General features: G+C 47.4%; 1 protein-coding gene across 4 annotated transcripts; it reads right to left on the minus strand.

Annotated features, from left to right (window-relative positions):
* LOC100841931 lies at window positions 1-8,169 on the minus strand. 4 transcript variants are annotated; one of them, XM_024459534.1, is made up of 11 exons: window positions 7,505-8,169; window positions 6,905-7,128; window positions 4,374-5,549; window positions 4,195-4,283; window positions 3,969-4,083; window positions 3,464-3,642; window positions 3,181-3,322; window positions 2,896-3,022; window positions 2,488-2,646; window positions 2,363-2,408; window positions 1-313 (listed from the first exon to the last, which is right to left on the minus strand). In XM_024459534.1, exons 1-3 carry the CDS (start codon window positions 8,082-8,084, stop codon window positions 4,944-4,946), a joined length of 1,410 nt encoding a protein of 469 aa, XP_024315302.1. In that variant the 5' UTR covers window positions 8,085-8,169; the 3' UTR covers window positions 1-313; window positions 2,363-2,408; window positions 2,488-2,646; window positions 2,896-3,022; window positions 3,181-3,322; window positions 3,464-3,642; window positions 3,969-4,083; window positions 4,195-4,283; window positions 4,374-4,943. The 4 variants fall into 4 exon arrangements, with proteins under 4 accessions (XP_024315302.1, XP_014755165.1, XP_014755164.1 ...); XM_014899679.2 differs by having other exon boundaries at window positions 4,356-5,549; XM_014899678.2 differs by lacking the exon at window positions 3,181-3,322 and having other exon boundaries at window positions 4,356-5,549.
* Between the last annotated feature and the right edge of the window lie 11,559 nt (window positions 8,170-19,728).

The raw sequence follows: 19,728 nt of genomic DNA on the forward strand, positions 1-19,728 counted from the left end.
TTTAACAAACAAATTAATGTACTGGAGGTGCAAAGGGGAATAACAGGAACTACAGTTTGGTAAATTGTGGGTCTCGGTCGATCATTACATGAACCAATTCCGATGGATCAATGAGACGACCAATCAAATGGCAGAAGAATGACTCCACATCTCCGAATCGATCAATCAAACATAGTACACTGTTTAGTCGCTTACCAGGTGACACGAGAGGAGTCAATCGTACGGGCGAGGCGCGATGGCGGAACGGACAGAGAGCCGTGCGACACGGCGGAGAGCTGACGGCGGTCAGGCTGAGGTTTTACCAGCGTCATCCCTGCCAATGCCGAATTAGGGGAGATGTGATGATAACGTGCAGATATAGTGAAAGACAAAATTTTGTTTTGAAAAGCATCTAACTTGCAGCCAAGAATGTTCATGTGTACGAATAATTTGCTGATGAGATTTAAGGCCATGAAAATGAAAACATGATGCAACCGGAATTTAAAGAGGGAGTACAATAAACGAGGCAAATATACAGTGATAACGTCCAGATGCAAAGCCTATACATCATGTCAAAAAAATCAAGAAAATTTGCTCGTGAAACTGTGACGATCGGTTTGGGGGAGAAGTCCTAGCCTCCTGGGACTAGGATGCCAGCGTTGGATCAAACAATGATTTCCTTAATGGGTTGTGGATGCTGCAAAAAGGACCTGTGCAGATGCCAGCGTTTCTTGGAGTCAGTGTCACAAAAGTAGTAGGATATCTTCCTTCCGTTGCCTGAAAAATTAGTGCATCTATCCACAATTTGTGTGTGGCCAAGGAAACCACCGGAGAATACATTTTTTTTTTCAAGAAAGACACCTAGTGGGTGTATCATCGATTAAAGAAGAAGAACCAGAAGACTAGTACAACGCCGAAACGGCAATGCAATGCCACCAAGTGGCAAATGGAGAAAAGAACTACGTGCTAGCTATCCAACCACTCGCCATCAAGGCCGGACATGACACCCTCCCCCTAAAGACCCCTGCGTGCGCCCACCGGCCAAGCTCCTCCTGGAGGCAATGCACCACAAGCTGCAGAGACGGCGTCGTTCCATTGAAGACCACATCATTCCAATGGTTCCAAATGGTCCAAAGGACAAGTATGATCCCCATCCGGAAGTCCCTCCGGGCCTGCCGCAGAAAGGGAAGAGAACACCACCATTCCCGCAGAGTAGCGTCCGCGCTCGGAGACCACTCCGCGTGTCCCCAAGCCGTCCACAAGCGCGCCCAAACCTGCCACGCAAAGACACACCCCAAGAGAAGATGGGAGATGGTTTCCCTCTCCTGATCACATAGGGGGCACTTATCGGGATGAGGAAGCCCACACCTCGCAAGCCGATCCACTGTCTAGCACCTATTCCGAACTGCGAGCCAGGCGAAGAAACGACACCTCTCCAGGGCCCGCAATGGAGAAGACATCAAAGGCACCGAAATAACTTGGTATACAGTTTCATGGCAGCATAAGATGGTCGGAACAGGTCATCACTCATCACTGAAATCCAGTCCAGGGCGTAGATATCTAGCGCTTATGAAGGTGTCTTCTCTATCTGCAGTGCTGCCTTGTTTTCCAAATGAGGCGCACGCAAGGTAAATGAGCAACTGCAGTATAACATGCCAAAGCGTTGATTTGAATACTGCCAACGCGATCGAGAATGTGCGCTCCAGATGGAGCAGCCAGCGGCGCGAAACGTTCAATTGGAGTCTCGATCGGTGCTGCCTTTCTGAAGAACTAGAGGCTGCGCCCTCCTGGGACGGAACTGTTTTTTGCCCCTATGTAACAGTGTTCTATAGATTTCAGTAAAAACAAGAACATGGCTGGACATAAATTAGCAGCATTTTTCTGAATCCATGGATAGCCACTTCATAATGGCAGTACAGGTAGATTTTTTTCAAAAACAGTGTGTAACATGGAAAAAAAATTTATGTGACTTTCTATTGATCCAGTTTGTGCTCTACATGTATATCTTCTCAAAAGGAACTGAAACTAATAGTATCATCCATCTCCGATTCCAGCCTCAAACATTCTTGCACAATTGAGGATAATTAACAACAATTCAATGGTGCCATGATATGTTTTTTAAACATGCGAATCTCAAAAGTCTCACCGACATGTTTCCTTGGATCGAAACAAAGCATGTGTGCAGTGGGTATAATGGACTCAGAATACACTACACTTCCATGAAAACATAACATAAAAAAACAATGCCTTCTTGGCACTAATGCATGACCACTCTACAGTTTATTAGAAGTAGCCAAGCAATTGTTTTAGCTAAAACATCAACACAAAACATCGAAACATGCAAGGTATTGCAGAAGGGAACATTACTAGCTGACAATGATACCTTGGAAAGTTAAATAAGGGAGTGTGTTCCTAGCTGACAATGATACCTTGGAAAGTTAAATAAGGGAGTTAAAACTCTTAAAGAAAGCGATATCATTTTGTAGCAAATAAAGGCCTCATGCTTACTTTAAAAGCAGCAGCATATGCAGCTTGTAGATTCGACATGCCTTCAAATGGCATTTTATTGGTCAATAACTCCCACAAGACGATGCCGAAGCTGTACACATCCACTTTATTTGTGTGGTGTTTTTTCTCACCACGTCGAAGCGTGACAGTGCTGTACAACTGCAACAAAATGCTATGAGTCAGGTTTTATCATCACACAGATCAGCGCTATAGCATCAGATTTTTGTATATTCTGAAACCATTATACTCCTACAACCATAGCCAGCAAATTGGGCATACATATCGAAGTATAAGTTTAGGCTGAAGCATAAATCACAATTTGGCTTAAATACTTAATGAGACATTATATTTTGGCTTCAGTTGATAATTTAGTACTCCCTCCGATTGCAGATAAGTGTGATTTCCGACCTCTAGGGCCATTCATCTGTATGTCCCAGTTTCAGCTGTCATCATTTCAGTCACAGTTTCCGATCTTGTGCAAGTCCAAAATCAGTAAGCTTCAGCTTCCTACCGTTTGCAGTAAGCAGCAAATTATCTGCACATAACAAATTTTGTTAGGACACTGGAAAAGCATAAAAAACCTGACTGAATAGCTGTTACAGAAGCAACAACTACTAAAGCAACCTAGAAGGTAAAGCAAGTTGACCAAAAGAATAAGATTGTAAGAGGGTGCGAAGAAAGTTAAGAAGGTACCATGGATACTGAGCCAGGGACATTCAAGTATCAGATGCTAAAACACCTTACTGAAATTTTTAATGATTAACCAGCCAACATATTTCTCTTTTGAAAATCAAAAGACATGTTTAGCTTTAATTTTTTTAAATGCATTATGTACCTGCGTTTTGACAAAAAACCATAAATATCAGGAGAACATGAGAATCGGTCTTGGTTGCACCAATAGAAACAAAACTTAGTATACATGATAAGGGAAAATGGAGGTGCAACAACAAAAGTCAAACAGTCCAAGCACACATACCAGGTTTCAGGTCTCTGTATAGCATGTAGACATTCCATTGCATGAGCTATATTGAGTGCATAGCCTATTGCAGTATGGATATCTAGTTGGCTGGGCCCTGTTCAGGTAATTTTTCAATGACATCCCTGGTAGTAGCTCACTTACAATCACCATCAATGGTTCCTTGCAAGCACAATGAACTACAGAGGTGCAAAAAATTGTGTGAGAAAAAGGTCACGGGAAAAAGCAGCGGCTATGCTAAAACCGGATTAGCCACGCAGGAGTTTGACATTCAGACAAGATGTACCTTCACAAGATTATCATGTTTCACTCTAAAAATCATATTTACTTCTCGAATGAAATTGTTTAGGCCTCTAGGTTTAGAATTGTAAATGTGAATGCATATTTCGTCAAACTTGTTTTTTATTTTTAAAAACATTCCGAGCGACTGTTGTGAATATAGTCATCTGAAAATTACAACATAGGCAATGATTCAGTGACAAAAGCAATATAATCATTTATTCACCTTTGCAATGGAATGTTTGTCTCCACTTTTCTCCAATGCAAGGACGTCAGGTGCTTCCAGTTCCAGGGTGATGATTATCTGTGTCATCCCTTGTCTGAGTAGGCTACATGCAAAGCTGAAGAACACGAATTAGAAAAGGAAATACCAAGTTTGTACTTCTTAACTTCTTTAGAACAATAGCCAGTAGTACTAAAAAGATCCTTGATCATTGAAATACAATATGTACCCAATATTGATAGCTGTCTCCATTTTGTCACCCGTCAGCACCCATGTCTTAATTCCTGCTTGTGCAAGCTTGTCAATGCATTCTGGCACCTGAATTTAAATGCACATGTGCACAAATGAGCAAGAAGTATTTCAGTAAAATGAAAGGACAGGAAAACATACCTATTCAAAATAGCATACCCCTTTCTCTAGAGCTTGTCTTCAACAGCAGTAGCACCAAGAAGAAGCAAATCCCGCTCGATGCTGTCAGCAGCCTCCTCAATTTTCATCTCAATCAGCACTTCCAGATATTTTGGCAGTGTGGAAATTTTCAGCAAATTTCTGATATTCTTTCTCATCCAAGACACAAAATGCAAGAATCAAGGTTCTTAGACCAGAATCAAGTTTCAAAACATAAGGAACAATTCTTAAGCTTCAGAACATATATACACCCTTCTTTTTCTTGGACATCTTCTCAAGTTTGTTTAGTTTATACTTGCCACATTTAAACTACCTCAAATAGATAGGTTCTAATTTGGAAGCATAAGAAAAGGAAATGCTTGCCCACTTTGCCGTCCGTAGCAACATCCGACATAATAATTGCAAACATGCCACAATAGATCATGACCACAAATAGAATCAAACTAAACTAACTAAACTTTGTTCATTCAAATAATTTATCCATATTACAACTAAGATTAGGTAATAAACACCGAATAAGTAGCATAGTAATATGACATAACATCACATAACCACCAACAAGATACAAATCTAACTACGATACTGTTGAACACTTGGGACAACAGACCAAGCCACTATCACCTTCATCTTGCAACCGAGAACTTTAATCTCCATTTCGCGTCTAGTAGCTTTCTTAGCTTTCAAAGTATTTGAATCTCTCTCCACAGATCCATCCTTCAAAGAAGTTGCCATAACTGAAACTCTCAACTCTCCATCAAGCTCAACAGAAACAACACGTCGCGAAAGCTCTATTGTTCCATCATCTCCAACAACCAATTCACCGCCTTCAAAAGTAAGCAGATCAATCTTCACACTATCTAGACTGGTGGTATTGGCATAAAATAAGCCTCTAAAACCCTTAGGCCATTGCGAAGAAATGATCTTCACACTGATTGTAGCCTCGACAGAATTCACGATATCTCCAAACGACAAATCAATGGTGCTAAGCTTGCTAGTGCTGACTTGATTAAATACATACGAATTCATTGAGCCAGAGTCATGATAATGCACAACTAGATAGCTTAAGTCTCTATCATCACCTTCGGTACAAACCTTCACCTTTAAATCAACTTCAAAGCATACAGGATCTACTACCACAATTGCACGAGTAGGACCTGTCAATGTTAGATATGGACTCTGCATGGAAAAAATAATTAGGTAAGCAATGCATTTGCTAGGAGGTACAGCTGAATTATGTTCGCAATAAGAAACACGTAAAAAAATAAAGAATTTGCCAAAGAGTTACAGCCAATAATTTTGAGTTTGTTCATCAAGCATTTTAATCTTCAAGACCCTTAATTTTTTAAGAACAGATTGCAACAAACAATATATTTGGTGCAAACCTTGAATCCATCAAAATCGTACTATTCATGACCTAAGTACCTAACCAAATGGATGCTTGGTCAATGAACTCCTGCCATGCGAGATGTGCTAGTGCTGCAGTTGCAGGGGATTTCTGCAAAGATTTGCAATAAGTGATGGTATTGGGTTGAAGACTATATCTGGCCGTTGATACATGATCTAAAGGCTCAGATTTGCAAAATATGTGCCCTTTCCACCTGATATGCTCCCTATAGCCATATACTCTCAAACTACTAACTAAAGTACAATATTTTCCAATGGATTGCAAGCATTGGTAAAACATTTCAAGCATAATTTCACAAGAGAATACAAGAAACTATCAAATACAAAAAAAGAAAAATGGTGGTCTCAAACAGACAGGGACACGCTGGACTCGAGAATCTGCCTACGCAATGTAGGAAAACTTGCCAAGGGTCAATTATTCTCAAATAGAACAGTAGAGCACGCGAAAAGTTGCAGGCATTCTTCCGTAGGATTTCGCTATACCGGGAAAAAGTACACTCAGTTGACATTCAAAATGCACTAAGAATATACCCAATTCAAACTTGTGCATCAACAAACAGAAGATTTGGAAACAGATTATGGAATCAACAACTTAAGTCATTTTAGAAAAATTATTATGGATGGCCTACAATCTCCAGCAGGTTGGTAGCTTATGTGCCATAAGCTTCTAGAATCTACATATTCTTGCAGATCAAAAGTACATTTCCCACTTAAACTGGCCTACTTATTCATACGATGTTAATTCATCATTTGCATGTTTTCCCATGACAAACGGAAATACCAATTACCATTCTATTCCTCGAGGAAACACAAAAGCTTTGTGCCTCTTTACTACCATTGTTTCTTCTAAAGCTAATTGCAATTAGGGATCAGGTCTATCATAGTCAGTTTGGAATCAATCACCTATTCATGCATGGAACTTGTACCACTACATTGGACCCCAGATTTGTATATCTGTACCGATACGAAATTAGTAGATATGAATACAGAAGGTATAGTCAACAGTAACTCGATGCCTGCCAATAACGTTAACAAAATACCATGGATATGTACATTTCATTTTCAGCTACAAAGTGTTGATGGAGGTATAACAAAATAGTAGTTGTCAGCGACAAGAGAATACGAACCTCCTCATGGATGATTTGGCAATTATCTCTTTTGCGGTGGAAGATGACATTGCGGTTGCGATCTATGGAGTCACGCGCCGCAACTATCCCAAATACTTGAAGTGGCCAATGTAGTTCCTCTTGTATCTCGACAATCTTCACTTTGAAGACCTGTAGTGTTCGCATCGTGTAGGACGAATGTGTAGTAGGCTTGATGTCCGTGTATAACATCGGTGGGATAAGCGCTGAGGGAAAAAGAGAGGAGAGTGATTAATTAATGAGTCGTTGGCCCGCTTAATGTCTGGTTGAATATAGGAATACATACAGTTTGCTGGTTCCAGACAATATAGGAGTACTACACTGTTTGTACAGTTCAACTGATTACTGAATATTTCCATTGTTGACTAAATCAGTAGTAAATCGTGCTGGTTCAGGGTAGGACAGTACAGTACTACTTAAATTAATCAGCTGGACGACCTACTCAATAGTTCTTAAATATTCAATCTTTCATAAAGTGGACGGGCGTAATTAACAATTACAATGGACAGAATTTAATTAATCAGGAGGAGAGAGAGAGAGAGGATTAATTAATCAGGATGAGGGAGAGAGTGAGGTGCTTACTGGTGTCCTCGTAGGAACCGCAGCAGTCGGTCCAGAGCGTGTTCCAGAACTCGCGGTAATTCTTGGCTTCGACGGCCAGAGGATCCGACATGTACTCCCTACGATCTATTTCCTGCTCGCGCGGTTTCATGGCCTCCATGTCCTCTTTGACCCACCGATTCCAGCACTCTGCGGCGTCGGGGTCACCCGTGTTGAGCCACTTGTCCATGGCGGCCACCTGCTCCGCCCACTGGTTCTTCCTGCGCGCTTCCTCCGCCTCGGCTCTGCACGCGGCCGCCGCGGCCAGGTCCACCACCTCCGGCAGAACCCTCGGCTTGGGTTCCGGCCGGTTCACGACCTTGTCCTTCTGCGCTTCCACAAGCTTCCGCACCCTCGCCAGCTCGGTCTTCCTCGCCGCATCCGCTGCTGTTGCAGAACTACTCCCCTCCGCTTTCCCCACCTTGCTCGCCGCCTTCTTCTTCTTCTTTCCCCCTTTGCCGCCTCTCACCCTCCTCCTCTTCTTCTCCGCCTCTTCATCCGTATCCTCCAATAGCAATTCCATAAGCAAATCGCATTCCGCCTCATGCGCGAGGTCCGCCATTGCCGCCGCGTGCTCTCGCAAGGAAACCCTAGTTCGATGTGGGTTTTTTTTTTTTTTTGAGAATCCTAGGTCGATGTGGGTGAATCGGGGATTTTTCTGTAAAACCTTGAGTAGGCCTCTGTAATCCGTATTGGGCTTGGGCAAGGCAACCCTGTTCGTGGTTCGGCTTCCCCCACCGTCCTTTTTTTTTTTATTCAACGGCAACTTGTACGAGCATCAACATTAAGAGTTCTTTTCATGCATGAAAATTACTTCCTCAAACAACTCTTTTCTTGTCACAATGCAAGATCGCATTGTAGTAACAAAGGTCGTCCTTCTGCAAGTTCTTGATCACCGACAAGCAGTCCGAAACAACACAAATTTTGGAGAGATTGAGGTCTAGAGTCAAAGAGAGAGACTCATGCCACGCCATGGCCTCTAACACATTTGGATCTGACATCCCAGCAATTGTCACTCAAGAAGCTCCCAAGAATCTTCCCTTCTCATCTCTGCACACAGCAGCACACTCGCCGCCCGCGCCCGATCTTGCAACTCCATCATCAACGTTAATCTTGCATAGTCCGGTTGGTGGAGGGGACCAGCGAGCTTCACGAGGGGACGGGTGTCGACCAGTAGCAGGACGACCATGCATCTCGGGCGAGGCCACGTCATGGGCCAGAGAAATCTTCTAGAAAACGCTGGATGAAAGCAAAGGTTGACAGCGGTCTCTGGAATTTTTGCTTATGTATTGCCTTCCTCCGTGCCCACCAGATTGCCCAGAGAGTCGTCAGAATAATCGCAAACTCAGACGTTGGCATTGTCTCCATCAGCATAAAAAGCCAGACTTTTGCATCTAGTATAGGATTCTGAATAATGTGCTCGGTCAGTTCCTCGTCCAACAGCACCCAAACACACTTTGCCATTGTGCAGTCAATTAGTGCATGACACCAAGTATCTTCCGCACCATGGCAAATCAGGCACGGAGAAGATTGAGCCATGTTTCTCTTGTGCCTTACAGCTTCTGTCGGGATCGGATTTTTTAGCCAACCGCCAAGCAAAAACCTTCAGTTTTGCTGGAACTGGAGTTTTCCATAAAGAAGGCCATTGTTTCTGCGCACCAGCAACATCCGAGCACCCCGGCCTATGATCAATCCAGTCCTCCCTCCTCTCCTCATATCTACAAGCATCCAATATGCAGATCTAACCGAGAAAATACCTTTCTTTTCAAAGTGCCATGGCCAAAAATCTGGCCGAACTGTAGTCCCGAGCGGGATGTTCTTGATCAGCTCTACATCCGTCGGAAAGAAGTGTTCGGTCAGTTTGCTTAGATCCCAGCATCGATCTGAATTAATTGGCTCTGCTACCAAGTTTGGTGGGTGCACAGACTTCGCGCCAACAGGACGAAGAAGATGGTCCCTGGGAATCCAGTTATCCAACCAGACACGAGTATCACCACCTGAGCCAATGTGTTTAATAAGACCAAGCCGCAACACTCTTTCCCATCAAAAATAGCGCGCCAAACATGAGAAGGATTGGATCCCATACCGACATCGAGGAAACTCCCATCCGGATAATACTTAGACTTAAGGAGCTGAGCACTTAAAGAATTCGGATCTTGTAAAATTCTCCAAGCTTATAGGGCGAGGAGAGCAAGGTTAAACAACTCGAAGTCCCGAAAGCCAAGACCTCCCATATACTCCGGCATCGTCATAACATCCCAAGAGACCCATGCAGTCTTCCGTTCTCCATTCTTACTTCCCCACCAAAATTTTCGGGTAAGTGAATTGATATGCCGGCAAAGACCCCTGGGCAGAAGAAAACAAACATGACACAGAATACGTCGGAATCGCCTGCACAACAGACTTTATTAGAATCTGCTTCCCTCCCGCTGAGAGACACTTCTCAAGCCACCCCTGGACTCTCTTCCACACACGATCCTTGAGGTATTTAAAGGCTCCATTTGACGAACGACCAACATCAGACGGAAGGCCAAGATATCTTTCAGACAAAGACTCATTAGCAACATCTAATATCATTTTCACCTACTCTCGGACCACATTAGACACACCCTTTCCAAAGAAAATAGATGATTTTTGAAGATTAACACGCTGCCCCGAAGCATTGCAATACATCTGTATCGAGTCCTTGATCTGGTTCGCGACTTGTTTGCTTTAAATGGCAAAAGACTATCATCCGCGAAGAGCAAATGATTAACAAGAGGAGCCAACGGAGCAACCGCTACTCCACAGACATCCGGATGATTACTTCTGTCACGAGGATATAGGATAAACCTTCCGCCGCCAAGCATTTCTCTGGGCAGTACTGGAGCGGCGGCAGTCAAGATGCTCCCCGTCATCGCCGTCGCCGTCAAGCATTTCGCCGGCATCTCCCCATATGTCCCATGAAAACCATGGGAATGCCACGCCGTCGTTGTCGCGGTTCTCGCCGGACTACACCGACACCGATCCTCTCGACGGCTTCAACCCGAACACCTTCGCTGCAGATCCTCTCGGCGGCTTCAACCCCAACAAGTTTGCCTCATCTACTCTTCATTGTGGGCCTCTTTCCTACGCCGGATCTTCGCCAACGGCCGGCTTCCAGCCATTCCCCGGCAGCTGCAGCCAGGCCGCACCGAACCCATTCTGCGGAATGTCACAGGGAGAGTCCATCATGCCTGTCATGATCAACGATGGCTCCCAGCACGCCCACTACACCTACACCCAAGAAGAAGAGTTCTACGCAGGCTAGGAGGCTGATGAGGGGGCCGGCGAGAATTAAGGCTCACGAGGGATTAGCAGAGGAGACTGAGGAGCCCCCCATGGCCAATCCAAAGGGGAAGAAGAAGGTGGCGGCCGAGGTGAAGAAGAAGGCCGACGACGGAGGCTGAAGACCCAAGTGGAGCTCCAAAGAGGACGAGTCCCTCACCGAAGTGTGGAAGATCGTGAACATGGATTGTTAGCTTTGTGCACCCTTCATTGGCGTGAATCAAAATGCAGATATTTATTGGAAGCGGGTGAAGGCGGCGTATGATGAGCGTCGGCTTATCGATCCGGAGTTCAAGATGCTGGCCCAAGATCACAACAAGTCCGGCATGTCGCACCGTTGGGACTTGATTTGACAAGCGTGCAACAAATGTCATGACATTCAAGAAGAGGTCTGCAGGCACCCCTAGAGCAGCAGCAATGCAACTGATTAGGTAAGCGGCTTCGGCGGCGTCGGAGGGCTGACCCATCGGCCACAAGAAGGCCAAGGCGGCGAGGGATGCCGCGCCGGCCACGGAACGCCTGTACACATGCATCGTGAAGTGCATGACCGACGCTGTGGCACAAGCCGCAAAGACGGAGGAGGTCACCGCCAAGAGGGAAGAGGTCATGGCCTCACGGTGGGCGACGGTGATCAAGAAACAAGACTTGAAGCTCGAGATCCTCAAGACTAACATCGCGACGAAGAAGAGGCGGGAGGACTTGGCGATCTTGATGTGCGACACCGCCGGCATGGACGATGTCGTAGCCCGGGGCTTAGACACCGGGGATGCTAGGCACCCCCTTTTAGGTTCGGCAGGGGGCGTTGGGGATCGCTCCGGCAATCGCCGGCGAGGCCAATGTCAAGCGTTGAGATGCACAAGTCCGTTTACCCAGGTTTGGGCCACCCTGAGGTGTAAATCCCTACATCTTGCCTCCGAGTTTGTATTGGCCAATGAACAAGTGCTTACAGGTTGCCCGGGGAGTCCCTGTGCGCTCTTTCCTATTCTGCTAAGTGGTTACTTGCTTCTTCTAGGCTAAAACTGAAAGAACCGAACCCCTTTACCGTTGGCGCTGGTCCTCCTTTTATACTCAAGGGGATACCACAGGTGCCTTGGTGCATGGGGGGACAAGTGTCGAGTAAAGACCCTGGGCAGCTTGCCCTTGCCGCGTTGGCATGCATGCATGCAGAGCACTGTAACTAGCGCGGTACGTGCCCTAGATTCACTGCGAGCCCGCTCACTGTGGGCTGACTAGACAGGGAATCGCCTTTCTGTCGGAGCATTAAATGCTTGCTTGTGCCACACTCCTCGCCCTGACCAGCCTTGCGCACAGGGAGCCTGCCGGGCGGCCACGTGGCGCAGATGCTCTGCCTGCTGGGCACCGGCCCTGTTGTAAGCGCCTGCGCCCGGGAACACCCTCTCGGCAAGTGACCTTCCCGGGGGGCATCCTGACCAAGATTCTCTTGTTGCCTTCCGGGGTAACCCCCGCAGCCCGGCTAGTCCGGCCGGGCTGGTGACTTCCCGGGCAGCTCCAGCGGTGCTGCCCAGGGTGTTGTCCTTGCGGGGAGCAAGTGAGACGACCCACGCGTTAAGCAACGGTGGTACCCCGGGTGCCACTAGTGCGACAGACGACGAGGTGCAGGTGTGGTACGACGAACAACACAAGCTCATTTTGACCAAAGCGAGAGTGCCGGCGACATAGACAACACCATGGCGCCTGACACAGCAACGCTGGCCACCTCAACACCACCCGCGAGCTCGGAAATTCCTTCTACCCCGGCGGAGGATGATCCGGCCGAGTGAATCTATTTATTTTGTTATTTTGATGTTATTTTGTTCGCTCAGACATTGAATTTCCGGCGATTTGGGGAGATTTGGGGTGGCCTGTGAAGTGACGCCAAAACTTATTGTTTGAATTGTATTTTGTGGGCCGCAGTTTGGAGGGTGCGGCCCGGTCACGGCTAGGCCTCAAACGAACCGAGTGCGCCGGCGCCCCTCATATGGCCTGGCGCCGGACGCCATATGGGGGGAGGGGAGTGGAGATGATCGGCGCAGCAGCGGGAGACGACCAGTTCATCAACCAGCAATAGAGAACCATTAATCGATACCCCCTCCGTTGCATAATTCTTGTCGAAATATTACATGTATTTAGACACTTTTTAGGAATTGATACATCCATTTTTAATCAAATTTGAGACAAGAATTATGAACACAGTGGAGTAGTTTAGTATTTACTTGTTGCTGCTAGCAGCCTGGGAATGAATGTCAATCCGGCCTGGCCTGCACCGTGGGAAAAGAAGAGAGCACGAATGGCGCTGCTGTTGCCGGAGTAAGGAAATAGCCTGATTTGCGATGGAATTCGTACTGGCCTTGTGCTTTTAATTGGAACTCGATGCTAGAAACTCATCTTAGCTAGGGCTGCACTGCACATGCCAGACGACACGGCTCGTACAGGACAAGCTTGAAATTAGACAGTGTGTTACTAGTAACTGGCCATAATGCCAGCCAATCTCGACTAAGTTAATTCTACGTACAAATTCTGGAGGCATTTGCATCTGGAAAAAGAACAAAAACAAGTATGCATTCGATCCAATGCTAAACTGGACTGAAGGTTGAGAATGGGGCCAGTTCCCAGAGCTCAATCAATTTCTGGCCACCTCATCAAGGAGCAGGGGCATCCAAGTCAGGTTCTTCAACAGCTGCTCCAGCTCTTTTTCTCTGCAACCACGCCTTAAGCTCATCATCAACAAGAATCGAATCTGATCTCATGAAGAGTGTAATTTCTCGCTGAACAGCTTCATCCAAGCTACTGTACTGGCAATTCTCTAGAGTCCTCTTCAGTGCTTCACAACTTTTCAATTTGCCCGCCTTGGCTCTCTCCAGACCATAGGCTGAAACATGCCCCCAGCTATTGATGCGCTCCCAAACGTGCTTGGGAAGATCAATGGATTCCCACAGATTTTTTCCCATCGCATGCAATACAGTCCTCATAACATGCGCTAACCGCAACGCCTCACAGAACAGCACCGTTGCAGAGAGGATAGCTTGTTTAAAATCGAGGTGACCCATGGGGCTACCCAAATCATAGAACATCTGTCGCCTCCAAAAGTATCCTCCCACTTTAGTGCTGAAAAAAAGAAAACATATGTTGTATTCAAAATTCTGAAGAAACTGAACATTGTAGCTAGAGATATACACAGGAAGATGTAAACACAAAGACCTACCACTTGTCATGAGCGGCACTGAAGCTTAGCATGACAGGATTAAAGCCATTGAGGCATGTAGCACTTCGAAAAACAATACCATGGCCCCCATACTCCCTGCTGCCGGCGCCGGTGGCCAACACAGTACCCATCAAAGTCAGAAATTAACAACTGCGTGCTTATCGTCTGGTCTACAACCTCCGTAGTGTTCGCTAGCTGCACAATGTGATAACTTCTTCCACTCTTATCGATCACATTGTTCTTGCTATCCTTCTCTCTACTACTTGGATTGTGATGTGGGGTCACTCCACGAGTATAATACTTAAAGGGACCAATCAGACGGGATCTTTTGAGCCTTATTTTCATCATATAAATATATTCATGCACATCACCGTTGACATCGTAGGTAAACACTGGAATATCCTGCACGGAACCAATTCATCAACCGGTAGTTAGATAATGTACACTCCTGATGGTATTCAACAAGTATAAAAAGAATTAGCTAAATATTAAACATAGTAAACACATATAGCAGTGTATTAGTGGTGGGTACGGCCCAGCCCAATATGGATTCACATTTTCTAAACCTTCTCTTATTAAGTGCTCTTTTTTTACCCAACTCCTGATTCACTTGCCTCCTGTTTCAACTCCCAGTCGTGGCCGCATCCATCCCATCGCTTCCTGTGTTAGCTAGATTCCTAACACTAAGTTCTAAGTAGGTGGCATTGATGTTCGCACTATGGCATAAAATTTGAGAAATTTTACAGTACCCCTGTACTCAAAAATGTACCTGGAAGTACCACAGACATCAATGGCTGATATCAAAAGGGTACTTGGGTCTTTTCATCCCTTAATCAAATATCATTGTGCCTGGTCCAACCCTGACCAATAGACGAGCCGTCGCCTGACTTCGCGTCCGCGCCGCCGTCCCGCTTCGCTTCCGTGTCACCGCCCCCGCCGCCTGACTACTTCGGCCCCTGCCCGAGCGCCGCTGCCCCGCTTCCCCTCCGCGTCGCCGCCCCCGCCGCTTGACTGCTTCGGCCCCGGCCCGAGCATCGCCGCCCCGTTTCGCCTCTGCATCGCCGCCCCCGCCGCCTGACTGCTTATGCCCCAGCCCAGCCGCGACCCAGCCGCACCCCCCAAACGTTGCCCCCCCAAAAAATACAATTCAAAAAAGTTTTGCTGCCATTTCACAGGCCGACCTGAATCACCAAATCGCCCCAATTCATTACAAGTCTCTGCGATCAAAATAACATCAAACTTAAATAAAGTGAAATCACTCGGCGCCTTCGTCATCCGCCGACGCTGATGGCACTTCCGAGCTTGCCGGTGGTGTAGAAGTGGCTGGAGTTGCTGTTTCGGGCGCCGAAGGAGTATAGGTGGCCGTTGCTGCTGTGTCGGGCGCCGAAGGCGGAGTCGACGAAGCCGGCGCTCTCGCTTCGGCCAAATTCAGTCTGTGTTGGCCGTCGTACCACGCCTTCCCTCGGTGTCCATGCCGGTGGTGTTGCAAGTCAAGATCAACAAGTCCTCCCGTCTCTTCTTCGCCGCGACGTTTGCCTTGAGAATCTCAAGCTTGTCATCTTGCTTCTTCATCACCGTCGCCCACCGTGACGCCGCAACCTCCTCCCTCTTCGCGGCTTGTGCGGCGGCATCAGACATGCACTTCTTGATGCATGTGTAGAGACGCTCCATGGCCGGCGCGACATCCCTCACCGCCTTGGCCTTCTTGTGGCCGATGGGTCAGCCTTCCGATGCCGTCGAAAGAGCGGCTTTCGGGTCGTAGGGGGCTGGACTTGGAGAAATTATTCCGCGTCTCCATCCACTTGTCGCACGTGTCAATTCTTGCGAAGACGTGGATGAACTTGAACTCGACGTTGTCGTTGTCCTCTCGGTAGGCGGTGAACATGGCGACCATCTACAAGACCCCGGGCAGCAGATAGACGTCGGCTTTACCTTATCATGGGTGCTGCTGCCGCTTTGGGGTCGCCGGCGCACCTCTTCTTGAATGCCATGTCATTTGTTGCACGCTTGTTGGATCAAGCCCCAACGGTGCGACATGCCAAACTCGTTGTGATCGTTGGTCAACATCGCGAACTCCCGATCGACGACCCGGCGCTCATCATACGCCGCCTTCACCCGCCTCCAATAGGTGTCGGCGCTTTGATTCGCGCAGGTGAAGGGATCCATGCTCACGACCTTTCAAGCTTCGGTGAGCCACTCGTCCTCTTTGGAGGTCCATTTGGGACCTCGGCCTCCGCCGTCAGCCTTCTTCTTCTCAGCGGCCGCCTTCTTCCCCCTTGGTTCGGCGACGGCTGGCTCCTCTGTCCCGTCGGCCCATATTAAATTTAGAGTACCGTAAAAGAGCTCTAAAATTTGACGTTCATCAGTAGAAAAAGAGCTCATTGTATTTCCGTATCAACAATGGTGTATCGCCAGCGATCGGCGGGATAGCAGCTCGATGAGATGTTCTGTGGAAGAACCCAACAAGCTGCTATCCTGTCAATCATGCTCTGAAGTACCCATGCTCGTTCTGAATCAGCAGGCAAAACATCAATTTATGCCTCCGCCGGGAAAGCTGATGGAAGGGCATGATACCAAGTGTTCATGAAGCTCGGGCCCAGCACTAGATCAAATATATGGGCTCATAGACTCGTACATCGACGACGTCATGAAGTGAAAGCCCAGCAACATGACGTCTCGTCGATGTACAAGTCGCCGGTGTTCATCGGCCTGTTGGGCGTCGCCTTCGTGCTCCTGCTCCACCACTGCATCCTCGTCACCTGCTGGAACGGCGACAGCCGCCGGCTCTCGCCGCTGCCCCTGCGTCGGCGGCGGTGAGGTCCGAGGCCGTCGACGCGGGCACACGGTGGCGACTGGGGTGACGGAGCAGGGCGGAGCGGGGCGGCACGAGGCAGTGGGGTGACGGAGCAGGGCGGCGCGGAGCACCGCCGCGGCCGCGCGTCCTGGACGCGTACACGAAGCCCTGGTCGGCGCGCGCGGCCTCCGACACCGATCAAATGCGCTCTTCCGCACTAACACCGCACAGCAAGACCCGATACAAGCTGCCATGGCGGAGATCGACAGCAAAAAACCAGAAAGGAGCAACCTTTTCGACTAAAACGCGGATGGCCGCCGGTAGGGCTCCGGCCGGCGACGACGGGGGAGAGAGAGAGGGAGAGGGAGAGGGAGAGGTCGACTTACCCGGAGAGCGCGCTGCCTTGGGGAGCACTTGGGGCCCGTCTGAGGATCCGGCAGCCGCTTGATCTTCGGCGGCTGCTGCTCCATGGCGTCCAGGGAAGAGAGTGTACGAGAGACCTTAGCGTGGGATGGGGCGCTCGGTCTTTTTTCTTTGAGATGCTCTTGGGTGGGGAGGAGACTGGGGAGATTTTGATTTTGTTGTTTGTCTTTCTTTGCTGACCTTGGAGGGAGACATTGGTTGGGATCAATACATGTCCAAACTGCCTGTTCCATATTACTTGTCACGTGTTTGTACATGCAGCAAAGGGATTAATACGGAATTTGCACTCCCTCCGTTTTGAGGTTTAGCTGTCTAGTCCATTCAAATGGACATCCCTATTTATGAGGACTTTGCCTCTGATCATTAATTAGTTAGCAATTGCATTTCACTTTTTATCTTTCTGAGGTAATAACACCCGCAGTACAAGCGCACGTAATTTCATACAAAAACTTGAAAAATGGGATCAAGTGGTCCAAAACTTGTATTGCGGATTCACTTTTGGTCAGATGTGTTTCGGAGCCGCCACGGGTCTTGCCAGCGTGGCGAGGTCACGTGCCTGAGGGCTTGTTTTGTTTTAAATAAAAGAACCTCGTTTCCCATACGATATTGAGACACCCCCCTACCCAACACACGCGCGCGCGCACACATTCTTCTTCTTCTCTTCCCCCAATACATTTTTTATGGAAGACCCCCCAATCCCTTGCGGGTTAACCCTAAATCGCCGCTGGCAAGCAGATTCATAGCACAGAAAATCAACTGAAAACCAAGAACCAAAATTGACCAAGCATCAATTACTAATCTTCACAGGCGACCGCGACGGTGCCAAGTAAACTTCTCCGGTCACCGTCGCCCACTCCTTTTTTTTAACCGAAAACAGTAGGAGAGACTTCTAACGTTGCCCACTCCTCGCCAATGATCTTTCTGCGGCCGAGACCACTGCCTTCGTGAGCAGCCTGTCGGCTCAACCTAGGCTCACCAACGTCGAGCATGGCGTTGCCCTCCTCCATCGTCATCACCTTGTCCCTCGCCGCCCGCCACTCTCTACCTCGCCGCTTCGAGGATTCGTCGATTTAGGGTTAAGCCGCAAGAGATTTGGGGGGAGAGAAGAAGAATAATGTGTGATTGTGTGTGGTGGGGTGGGGGTCCGCAATAGCGTAGGGGAACGGGGACAAAAAAAACCAAACCCTTGGTGTGCGACTTGGCCATGCTGGCAAGACACGTGGCAGCGCCGGAACGCGTATGACCAAAAGTGAATAAACAATATAAGTTTTGGATCTCCTGACCTCATTTTTAAGTTTTTGAATGAAATTGTCACACGCTTCAAGTTTATGTACTGCGGGTGTTTTTGCAAGATATTTTTTTTATCCCGTTTACCTCTTTTTAGATTTTCATTGTCCGACCTAGATGTCAGGCATATATAGTGCTGCCTCCCGTTGGAATTGTATCGTTTCTAACCATGGCTTAAAATTTCGGCTTTCAAACATTTAAACCCGGAAACATATTTATGAGATATGCAGCTGAGATGCCGCGTATATATATTTATGTGTGGGGCCACTTTAGAAAGCTGGCTGAAAATATCAAAACCGATCGTGCCGATTTTTTTGAATGAAATCTTAATAATCGAGTGAACTGTAGGAATTTATTTTATATAAATGTAATCATTGGAATCGAATGAAATCAATGAAGTCTGGTAAGAAAATTTTCTAAACTTGTTTGAATCAAAGCATCCATAGGCTAAACCGATCTATGGACTATGGAGGGATAGGTGCAAAAAGTGATCACGTGCATGGCCAGAGCCCAGCAGCCTCGGATGGAGACAGCTTGACTTGTGCACCTTTGTTTCCCTTGGCCGGTTTTGCTGCCCGTTGGAGACAGCAATATATACCTGGTATTTTCAAAGCTGGGAGATGGGAGAGGAAGGTTGAGAGTTGAGATGTAAAAGTTACGTGGCTTTTCAGGCCAAGGGCCTCCCTCCCAATGGGCAAATACTGATACGGCTGCAGGATAGCTGGCTAGCTGCTGCCCGTGGAGCGTGGACTCCACCTGATCGTGGACGCAGACTCTGGGATGCACAAAGGTGAATGATATTTCTGCCGTCAATTTGTGTCTACTTTAATTAAAAATCGCAAAAAAAAGTAATCTTTCCCTTAATCAGCGTGAAATTCGTGATTATTAATTTAATTAATTCACTTTCAATTTATTTTTATTTTTTTATTTTCAAACGGCTCCCAAGGGGTTTTGGCGCAGTGACGTACTATCAGGTCAGACAATTTGTGGGACAGGGCGAAGGAAGACATCCTTTCCTCGACACAACGGTCAAACATAAACATGAGTACCCTGCTAGGAAGTATTAGCTTTCCGATTCTGAGCCTGTGAGCCGTACACCACATCAACTCGGTCCAGCGGAATGCACCCTCTCACCTCGGCCTCTCCGTGGCCCCTTTCCTGTGAACCAAGACCACGCGTCCACAGTCTCCAAGG

Source organism: Brachypodium distachyon, chromosome 2, assembly GCF_000005505.3.
Source record: "Brachypodium distachyon strain Bd21 chromosome 2, Brachypodium_distachyon_v3.0, whole genome shotgun sequence".
Classification (NCBI taxonomy): domain Eukaryota; kingdom Viridiplantae; phylum Streptophyta; class Magnoliopsida; order Poales; family Poaceae; genus Brachypodium; species Brachypodium distachyon.